General features: G+C 41.1%; 1 protein-coding gene across 1 annotated transcript in view; it reads left to right on the top strand.

Moving 5' to 3' along the window:
* Positions 1 to 303: 303 nt before the first annotated feature.
* The window catches only part of ADAM22 (ADAM metallopeptidase domain 22), a gene marked incomplete at its 5' end in the record, with an annotated part of 228,826 nt that continues 218,472 nt past the window's right edge, over positions 304 to 10,657 (top strand). The window contains 2 exon segments of the mRNA XM_079711160.1: positions 304 to 388; positions 845 to 1,002. Of these exon segments, the coding sequence (XP_079567286.1) occupies positions 304 to 388; positions 845 to 1,002 (243 nt within the window).

Here is a 10,657-nt window from a genome sequence, read left to right as displayed (position 1 = left end):
GCTAGCTCCCCGCCGAGCTCTCGTCGCCCGCCGGAGCCTCTGCCAGGGGATGAGGTGGGTGGCGCTAGAAACCACTTAGCTACAGCCAACCGCCCAATGCAGCACTCGCTCGCTCCCCCCGCCAGCGGAAGCGCCCGCGGAGCACAATGCAGCACTGAGGCAGCGCCGCGGTCGCCTCAGCACCGGCCGGGGCTGGGAGGGGGTGGCCCAGGCGAGCCGGGGCCGCGGGGCGCGGGATTCGGACGAAGCTGCCCGGGCATGAGGAGCTGAGCGTCTCGGGCGAGGAGGGCTGACGGCTGCACCATGCAGGCGGCGGCGGCTGTATCCGTGCCCTTCTTGCTGCTCTGCGCCCTGGGGACCTGTCCCCCGGCGGGCTGCGGCCGGGCAGGTAAGTTCGCCGCCCTCTGTGGCTCCGAGACGTACCATTTTCCGGGCATCTTTGCAACCCTCAAGCGCATTTGTAAAAAGGCATCCCCATTTCCGAGTGCGCAGGGAGATTTTTTTGTTATTTTAGAAGGGTGGAGAGAAGTGAAGCAAAAATACAGTGTGGATGCATTAGAAGCTTTAGGTCAAATGCCTCTTTTTCTTCTGAAGTAGAAGAGGAATGCGGAGGATGGGAGAGGGGTGCTCTGCTTCTGGGCCCCGATCCTGGATGCTCTCAGATTAGCTGGTCCAAGGCTCTGCGTCTTGTGTCTCTGCATCCTTACCAGATGGGGTCCGGGAGGGAGGGGGAGGTGGGATCTTCATAAGGGAGACGTTGGACCGCAGGATGGACGAGTGTGGGTCAGGGTCATTATTTTCGCCTTTTCTCCCCAATTCCTCCTTCCCCCTTTCCTTCCTGGAGGAGACGCCTCGTTGACGGAGCTGGAGAGGAGGAAGGAAAACCGCTTCCTGGAGCGCCAGAGCATCGTGCCACTCCGACTCATCTACAGCTCGGGCGAAGACGAAACTGGGCACGACGCGCTCGATACGCGGGTGAGGGGCGACCCCGACGGCGGGCAGGTGAGAGGCGTGGTGCTGGGGGTGGTCCTCCGCGCGGCCCGGCCCACCCTGACCCCGCGTTTGCTCTCCGTTGCCCTGGAGATGCAATGTCTTGGGTGAAACCAGTGCAATTCTAATGCGAGTCATGCGTGGCGCTCCCTGTGCAAAAAAGAAGAGAAAGGGGCGACGAACCCCAAAAGAGCCACAGGCCGGGGGCTTTGCTGGAGAGGAGTTTGTGCGGGTTGCCTCCAGTTGTGTGGCAACCTGAGCGAAGGGGCGGAGACCCTCTCACCTCTTCCTGACAAAAGCCATGCATAGGCAAGAAGGGATATAATATTTTAGCAGGATTTGCATCATCATTATTGTTGTGGTGGTTGTTTTAATTTTCAAAGAGAAGACTTTATGTGATTTAAGCCAAGATTGGTACTGTAGGAAAATTGGAAAAACAAACCTAGACATCCCTAATTAAACTCAAACCTTAAAATTAAGCTGAACTGCAAGGTTCTCAGCTCACTCAATTTGTGCACATCAGAGATGTACCCATTCACCTCCACCTTCCAGAAAAGGTGTCCGGCTCCCCCCTTTCTTCATTGGTAGCAGTCCTCTTGGTGTAATTAGGGCCCTGTTGCTTATTGGGCATTTATAAAGTATGTTTTTAAATAAAAATCTAACTACCGTTTACCCATATTTAGGTCAATATCACACATCCACAGATATACTTGAAAATTATTTTGAATTTTCTGGTTAATTTAAGTAAATATTTTGGGGCTATGTAAACATTTTTTGTATTTACATGTATCAACCTGGCAACCAGTTCACCCACCTGTAAGGACACATTAAGGTAGAACTTGTTCATGTAGTTGAAAATTTTGAACACTTCACTGAAGCAAAGGCAGGCTGAACATTTTCACATGTATAAATATATTCTTAATATTTTAAGATGTATCTTGATGATGTGATACTCAGTAATTTATCTGTAAGTGTAAAATAAGTAAAAATAGAAAACTACTACTTAAATCTGTATTTGTAGCCAAGTACTTAGTTCTGTTAACATTTTAACATGATAGAAATTAATTTAAAGGTCTATGGTAATATCCATTAGTTACATTATTATAGTAGAAAATCTAATATGCCAAACATTAATGAAGAATCCCATCATTTGAATTGTTTGGTAAATACCTATTTTATTTATTTTTTATTTGAATTTTATTTACTTATTTGAATTAATGTTTGAATTAACCTTTTCCATTTTGACTTTTTTCCATAGTAAAATTGAAGAAGCATAGGACACTGTCTTATTTTTCAATACATGACAGTTATTTCTGTAGAGGAATAGTCTCACGCTCAGTTACAACTTTTGATTCTAAAAAATTTCAAACACACACACAAAAGTAGATAGACTATTATAATGGACTCCCAGCTTCAACCATTAGCAACTCATAGCCAATCTCGTTTTATCTACATCCTACCTATTTTTTCTCCCTTTCTGTATTATTTTGAAGCAAATCATATCATTTCATTTATAAAATTTCACTGTGCACCTCAAAAAGATGAAGATTTTTTAGAAAATGTAACCATGATATTATCATAGCTAACATGTATTAAATATATAAATGTGTTAAATATATGTAAATATATAAAATAGATATATAAATATTATATATATATTTAAGTTTGTTTGATCCAGGACCCAGATAATGTCTATAAACTGCAATTAGTTTTTTTATTTTTATTTTTTAAGTCTCTTTAATGCATGGTTTCCCCCTCCATTTCCTTGCTTTTTTCCATGCAATTTATTCATTGAAGATGTGGGGTCTTTTATGCAGTAGAGTCTTTCACAATCTGAATTTTTACTGATATAGACAGTGCTTTAAAACAAGTCACAAAGAGTTTCTCAGAGAGGAAGAACGTAGAGATGCAGAAAATGCTGCAGGATTGCACCTCTAAACTCCAGAGTCTCTGCCTCATGCTGGTGATGTCTTTAGGTACCCTCTGCCCTTCTCTGTGTTGGTAAAGACCACCACTCTTGGACAACAGGCAGTCCTCCTTTTTTCTCCCCATTTCTGAAATACCACTTCTGTAGATTTTTTTGGTTCATAGGCCTCTCTACTTGGGGCAGAAGATACTTGGGGCCTGTGCAGCTTATACTTCCTATAAGAATAAACCTCAGTATTGAGAAGAATGACTCTGGCTTTTGGTGAGGTGTGAATGAATCGGTAGGATTTAGGTTAAACAGCGTGAGTAGATTATTCATTCAAGTCAGATATGAGAGTGAAGATCCTGTTTTATCATCAAAGTAATTATGACAAGCAATTATCTCAGTGCTGGCACATGGTGAGGTATACATAGTGCGTCTGGTTGGATGCCTGGATCACCTGGGTGCTGTAGCAGTTTACCATGCTCCTCAACTACAGTTAGTGATTACTGACTAGTAGGACTGAATCTGGCAGTTAGAGTTGTAAAGACTTAGTTGTCATAAGCCAACACTTCCCACAGTTAGGAAACTAAAGAGTGATCCTGCAATTTGTCATTTCTTGTTTCGTTGAGAGCTGTCATGGAACCCCAAAACATAAGTTAATTCTGTATGGGCCTTGTTATTTCTTTGGTGCTTAAAATAGACGTAATTTATACTCATAAATATGTTTAGCAACTTCCTTTCTACTTCAGAAATAAAATTAGGATGTTTTTCTGTCAGCTCACAAAGGTATATATTGATTTGTTTATTTGTTTATTAAAAAGGCATTTATAGGGCTTCTGTGGTGGCGCAGTGGTTGAGACTTCGCCTGCCGATGCAGGGGACATGGGTTCGTGCCCCGGTGTGGGAAGATCCCACATGCCGTGGAGCGGCTAGGCCCGTGAGCCATGGCCGCTGAGCCTGCGCGTCCGGAGCCTGTGCTCCGTAACGGGAGAGGCCACAGCAGTGAGAGGCTCGCGTACCACAAAAAAAAAAAAAAAGGCATTTGTATACTTGAGCTCATACTGTGTACCAATTTTTTTGCAAGACCCTGGGGATTAAGAGATAAAAGACCCAGTTCTAGCCTTTAAGGAATTTACAGACAAGTAGGAAGATGGGTGAATGGATAGGCAATTACACTGTACTCGTGTGTGATTTTCTGGAGGTGATCACAGAGAGCTGTGGAAGAGAGAAGACAGTGCTTAACCCAGGTGAGCAGTCAGGGCTCTCAGAGAGAGGTGTTATCTGAGCTGTGTTTTGAGGGTGAGTAGGAAGTGGCCAAATTAAAGGGAAGGGGTGGGCATATCAAACAGAAGGGGCAGGAGGTACGTGGGCATGTGACATCAAGACATTTTAAACTGCAAATAGTTAGGATTTAAGGGACAGATGAAACAAAACAGGAAACCAGAAAATAGATGCTGCAGCACCTTCATGACTTGCTGAGGAATTTGGACTTGTTCTGAAAGCGATTCAAGGATTTCAGTAAGGAGAGTTACTGACCAGATTCATGTTGTCGTGGAATAACCTTAATTGTTAGAAATGAATAATCTTTTTTTTTTTGCTGCATTGGGTCTTCGTTGTTGCGCGTGTGCTTTCTCTAGTTGCGGCAAGCGGGGGCTACTCTTCGTTGCGGTTCATGGGCTTCTCATTGCAGTGGCTTCTCATTGCGGAGCACAGGCTATAGGCGCGTGGGCTTCAGTAGTTGTGGCACACGGGCTCAGTAGTTGTGGCTCGTGGGCTCTAGAGCACAGGCTCAGTAGTTGTGGCGTAGGTGCTTAGTTGCTCCGCGGCATGTGGGATCTTCCCAGACCAGGGATCTAACCCATGTCCCCTGAATTGGCAGGCAGATTCTTAACCACTGCGCCACCAGGGAAGTCCCAGAAATGAATGATCTTAACTTCAAAGGCTGAGTGAAAGTGGTTGTTCACTTTAATTCATTGTTAAATGCCAATTCACATACTCATTAAGCTTGTAAGAACTTAGTTACTAAGTATACTTATCTGCTTAGTATAAATGAGTTAATATTTATAAAGCACTTAGAACAGTGCTGCATATTCTGTAAGCACTATATGAGTTTTTGTTAAATAACATTAACTCCCTCAGGCTGCTTGAGTACTGTTTAGAAATTTTATGACATTGCCTTAATGCAAAATGGTGCCCTAATTACCTGAATTTAACACATTCCCAGAAGTTACAAATTACTCGAATTTATGTAAGTGGAATCTTAACAGTTGTATAGATGGAAGAAATGTTATAAGTCATCTAATCTAATTCAAGAATCACTTCTCACCTGGTAAGATAGAGCCATTAACCTAGAGTAAGGAAACCAGCAATGTTTTACTTAATGTTTCAGAAAGCTCACAAGAACTGTGATGGTATAAGACACCTTAATTTTACTTTTAATGTGTCCTTACTTCAGTTTTCATCACTAAATGGAACTGCACAGTTATATTTTTTGGAAAAAATTTTAATATTGTGGAAATATTAAAATTCCACAATACTGTGGAAATACTGGCAGTTTGATTGGTGTGAAATAATCATTCTGTTTGTATGAGTCCATATTGTAAAAGATTTCTTTACTATCTGGCCAGTTACTTGAACGCATACTTTATTTTTATTCTGAATCAGATGATCAGCCCATACTGAAAGCTTATTGTGCCATGAAGTTCTAGAAATGGTAGTCAAAGAAATTACATTTGATTGTGGGTAACCTTGCTGTCCTAAAGATTGTCTGCCTAGTCTAAAGTAATTTTAGTCCTGTAAAATAGCCCTCAGAACTAGAATATTCAAAGTATTCAGTCTTCCTTTCCTCTGACTTGAAATTTTTTGTGCTGAAAAAATTGTATGTTGCAGATAATAGGATAAAATATATTTTTAACTGGACACCCATATGGGCAAGATATCACCTACTGAGTCCTACTGTTGGTTTGATACTGATGATCACATAATTTCTGTTTTTAAGAGTAAGCACCTTAATGGTTACTCCTTTTTTGCTAGCCAAGCATGATACTTTTACTGTAGCATCAGAGGTTATTTGGTGGCTTATTTTGCTGTGTGGTCACCCCATACATTTTCAATAATTTGTTTTGCAGCCAGTAATTGCTCTTCTCTACAAGTAGCAGAATTTCTTTTTGTCAGAAGTTTTTATTGCCAGTGAATAGAGAGGCTACTTATTTTTCTATCTCATTCCCTGGAAAGTGTTGTAAGCTTCTCAAGTAGTCAAGTGCCAAGAACATAGATCTACCATTTATTATAGTTTTGATAATCAGTAATGAATGGGGAAATGCAAGATGGTCGCAGAATGGCAAGCAGTAGCTGTGCTCCATTCGTTTTTTAAAAACTTAATTAATTTTTGGCTGCGTTGGGTCTTTGTTGCTGTGCGCGGGCTTTTCTCTAGCTGCGGCGAGCGGGGACTGCTCTTTGTTGTGGTGCGCGGGCTTCTCATTGCGGTGGCTTTTCTTGTTGCGGAGCACGGGCTCTAGGCGGCGGGCTTCAGTAGTTGTGGCACGCAGGCTCAGTAGTTGTGGTTCACGGGCTCTAGAGCGCAGGCTCAGTAGTTGTTGCGCATGGGCTTAGTTGCTCTGCAGCATGTGGGATCTTCCTGGACCAGGGCTTGAACCCATGTCCCCTGCTTCGGCAGGCGGATTCTTAACCACTGTGCCACCAGGGAAGTGCCTGTGCTCTGTTCTTATGAATATAATTATCCATATGCCTAAGCATGGATGAGCTGTACTTAAAATTGGGTTGTTTCACTTGGGAGCACTGAGTCAGCTTAACCATAAGTTGTCTGCAGTACTGCTTCCCTGGCGGAAAAGTACTCCTAGGAGTTACAGCTTTAGAAGTATTTTGCAAGGATAGCACAAACATCTTTTTTTTCCCTTAATGTGCGTTTGTTAAACCTAAGTAGCTCAATATTAATAAAGTTTGCCACCAGTCGAAACTTTGTTTCACCACCATAAATAGGAAGGAGACATTTCCTAGCACATTTTTATTCTCCTGTCAACCTCCTCTTACAGTTAAATAGTTAAAAGAAAATAAAATTTAGAATTGTAGGAGTTTTCCTTACATCTTGCTTTTAATCTATGAGATCCCAATTTGTATATATTTCTTTTGGGCATCTTTGAAATTCTGCCCAGTGGTTTTACCATGCACACTGTGCACAGAAGAACCTTGTCTTTCATTGCTTCTTTACAGCTACACATGGAAAGCTATGAATGACTCTAAAAGCTTATGGGATGATACAAATTGTCCTTAAGTTTTATTTCTTTTCTCTTATTTCAAAGAATGCCAAGTGTTCTATCATTTTTAATGATTAAAGCCCCTTCTAAAAGTACATGGAGGGAGGTCTGCTTTCTTGTCATATAGGGTTAATAGTACTCTATAACTCCATTGGGGCCCGGATATTGCCACATTTATCATTGAGGATTATGGATAAGCCCCAAAGGGAAAAAGGATGTTATTAAAAAGAGTGGGGGAGGGCACAAGAAGAGGAAGAGACCTTGAGGAGAATGGCAAGAAGGAGGAAGGAAAGAGAAACCAGGAAAAGAGAAATACTTATAATAGTGTTGTCATGTTATAGTATACACTAAAATATTTAATAATATTTAATAAATATTTAATAAATGGTAACTCATGTGGTTACTTTTTATGTGCTGAACAATTTTCTGAGTACTTTTGATCTGTACAAACTCATTGCAACCTCACAAGAATCATGACAGGTAATATTTAGCTGCAAAATCACAAAGCTGGTAGGTAGCAGAGAGGGTATTTGAACCCAGACACTTCAGCTCCACTGCACTGCCTATGTGCTGAAGCACTAGGCTAACCTGGCCTTAGCACAGGAGGTCACCAGCATTTCCTTAGATATCTTTCAATGGCACTGGGGTAAAAGATGTCTTACATCTGTCCCATTGGAACTATATATTTCTTGCAGCACTTGAAAATGTTTTTAAAAGTTGTATAGTAGTGAAGAAACTTGCGGAACACAGTAGGAATGCTTCATTTCTACTACCTTGAGAATGAGAATGGAATATATAAAGATATTTAACATTTAAAAGGTTAGAAACACCTCTCAAAGGATGTTGTGTTTTGTTTTGGAACTGCATGTGAACATTGATTGTTATAATCTTTCTGTGTAAATCAAAGATTTCAGGATCCAGTCGTCAGTACCAAAATTATACATGCTCTTCTTCTGCTTTAAGTTTCATAAAGAAACATGAAATGCTAAAAAAGAATCTGTGTTTGTGTATCCTTCTCCAAATGAAAAGATACAAAATATCTTTTGTGTCTTCATAGAACAAGTAGCTCTAGAGTCCCAGATGTCAAAGCATTCAGGTCAAAGACATGTAATAATAAAAACCAAAATGATAGCTTCTGTGAACATCTAGCTGGATGTGTTTACTTTGGTAATAAAAGCATTAGAAAGCAAATATTGAGGTAAAGAGTTGAAAATAAGAATTAATATTTACTGAATATTTACCATGTGTCAGACACTGTGCTGAGCAATTTACATGTGTTATCTCTCATTATGAGGTAGATATTATTATACCCATTTTATAGATGAGGAAACTGAGGCTTAAGGAAGCTAATTAACCAGCCCAAGGTCATACAACTGACAAGTAGTAGAATTGGGTTAAGAATTCTCAAAGAAAATGTTAGAGATCCACATAAAATAAGCCTCTTGTAATCTTTCTTACTTATTTAACATGTGGTTACTGTGCCATCTATGTATTGGAACAAACCTAACATTTCTTTAAAACTCTTGGCCCTGCCCTGGTCTCCTCCCTTGCTAGCTTCATTCAGGGGTGAATTGATGTCCTGCTTCACACTTGTTATATGTCTTCATTTCTAGAAATGGGTATAATTTCTACCTCTACCTCAGATATTCTTTTAACCACATGGAAATATCTGAATCTTCTTCTAAATGGCAGCAGAGAACATCTGCACTCTGTATACTTGTTGGAGTTTAATCTGCCAGAAATTCACTTAACAGAAACTATTTATGGAGAATTATCATCTATTCCTCCATAGTGCATTCTGGTGTGGGAGTATTTTAAAAAGTCTCTCCAGGGGATTCCAGTTTGTACCCAGGGTCTAGGAGCTCTTTGTATTCTCAAGGTTTAAGATATTTTTTCTTAACTCTCCTTGGATTTCAGTTAGTCACAAGGGAGTTTGGTATGAGAATTGGTATCAGTTTTCTCAGTCACTTCCCTGACCTCTTCAATCACCTTCCAGGCTTTTTCTAAAGGATATTTTGAAGGACATTGTAAGAAATATTCCTGAGAAACCAGTTACATTATTCATTGAAGTCTTGGAGAACATTACACATGGTGTCTCAGCATGACCAAGAGGAGAGATTTATCTTGTAACTGTGTTTCCTTCCTTGACTTGGATGCCGAAAGTTTCGAGGCGAATTGTGTCCTCCTCCAAAGCGGAAGTCCCAGCATAAGTTTTCATAGCAGCTTCATTCCTAGCTCATTGTCCTGTTCCTTCTCATCATCCCCATTTCAATGCAAAAGTCATCTGAAATCTCTCTCGACTAGTGATAATTTATCAATCTGGGAAGTCATATATGTGTACATTTTCAAGCGCATGTTAGACTAAAATAAATATTAGGCTTAAAAAAAGTGATCTCAAGAGGTTTCCTCTGTCCCACTTTTCTAAAGTATTCCCATTCCACTCCCCTCCTTGTCACCATTAGTCTTTTTTCTTCCTAGCACTTGACATTCTTTTTAACGATTGACTTGTTTATTGTTTTTCTTTCAGTATGCCATCACTGGACTGTAAACTACATGAGAATAGTGATCTTGTCTGTTCCGTCACCACACATCTCCACTGCCTAGAGCAGTGACTGGCACAGAGTTGGTGCTTAATAAATATTTATTTATTTTTATTTTATTTTATTTATTTATTTTTTTGTGGTACGCGGGGCTCTCACTGTTGTGGCCTCTCCCATTGCAGAGCACAGGCTCTGGACGCGCAGGCCCAGTGGCCATGGCTCATGGGCCCAGCCGCTCCGCGGCACGTGGGATCTTCCCGGACCAGGGCATGAACCCGCGTCCCCTGCATCAGCAGGTGGACTCTCAACCACTGCGCCACCAGGGAAGCCCTAAAAATTTTATTTTATCTTGTAATTGTCCACATAAAAAAAGCTGAAATCTTTTTTGGAATAAGGTTGGGCTCCGTATGAATAAATGCATGAATAATTTTAGTCTTTTCAAATATTGAATTTACAACCCCTTTGATAATTACAATGATTTGACACAGAAATGGAGTTCAATATGCTGTATTTTAAAAAATATGAAAACATCATTTAAAAAAACGGATTTTAAACTTCTAGCTGTTCTTTACTTTTTTTTTTTGGCGGTACACGGGCCTCTCACTGTTGTGGCCTCTCCCTTTGCGGAGCACAGGTCCCGGACGCGCAGGCTCAGCGGCCATGGCTCACGGGCCCAGCCACTCCGCGGCATGGGGATCTTCCCGGACCGGGGCACGAACCCGTGTCCCCTGCATCGGCAGGCGGACTCTCAACCACTGTGCCACCAGGGAAGCCCGGTGTCCTTTACTTTTTGATTTTACCTTCTGAGTTGCTTTCAAGACAGAAATCTGTTTTCCCCAGAGCAGAGTATTATATATAACTTGATTTTGTAGATAAAATTTAAAATGTTGTACCATGATTCAGAAATATCAGCAGTTCTAAAGCTAGACAGAGAAAGAGTGAGG

The sequence above is a fragment of the Hyperoodon ampullatus genome, assembly GCF_949752795.1.
Source record: "Hyperoodon ampullatus genome assembly, chromosome: 9".
Lineage (NCBI taxonomy): Eukaryota > Metazoa > Chordata > Mammalia > Artiodactyla > Ziphiidae > Hyperoodon > Hyperoodon ampullatus.
Note: the sequence above shows the minus strand (reverse complement) of the source record. Positions and strands in the feature narration are given on the sequence as shown.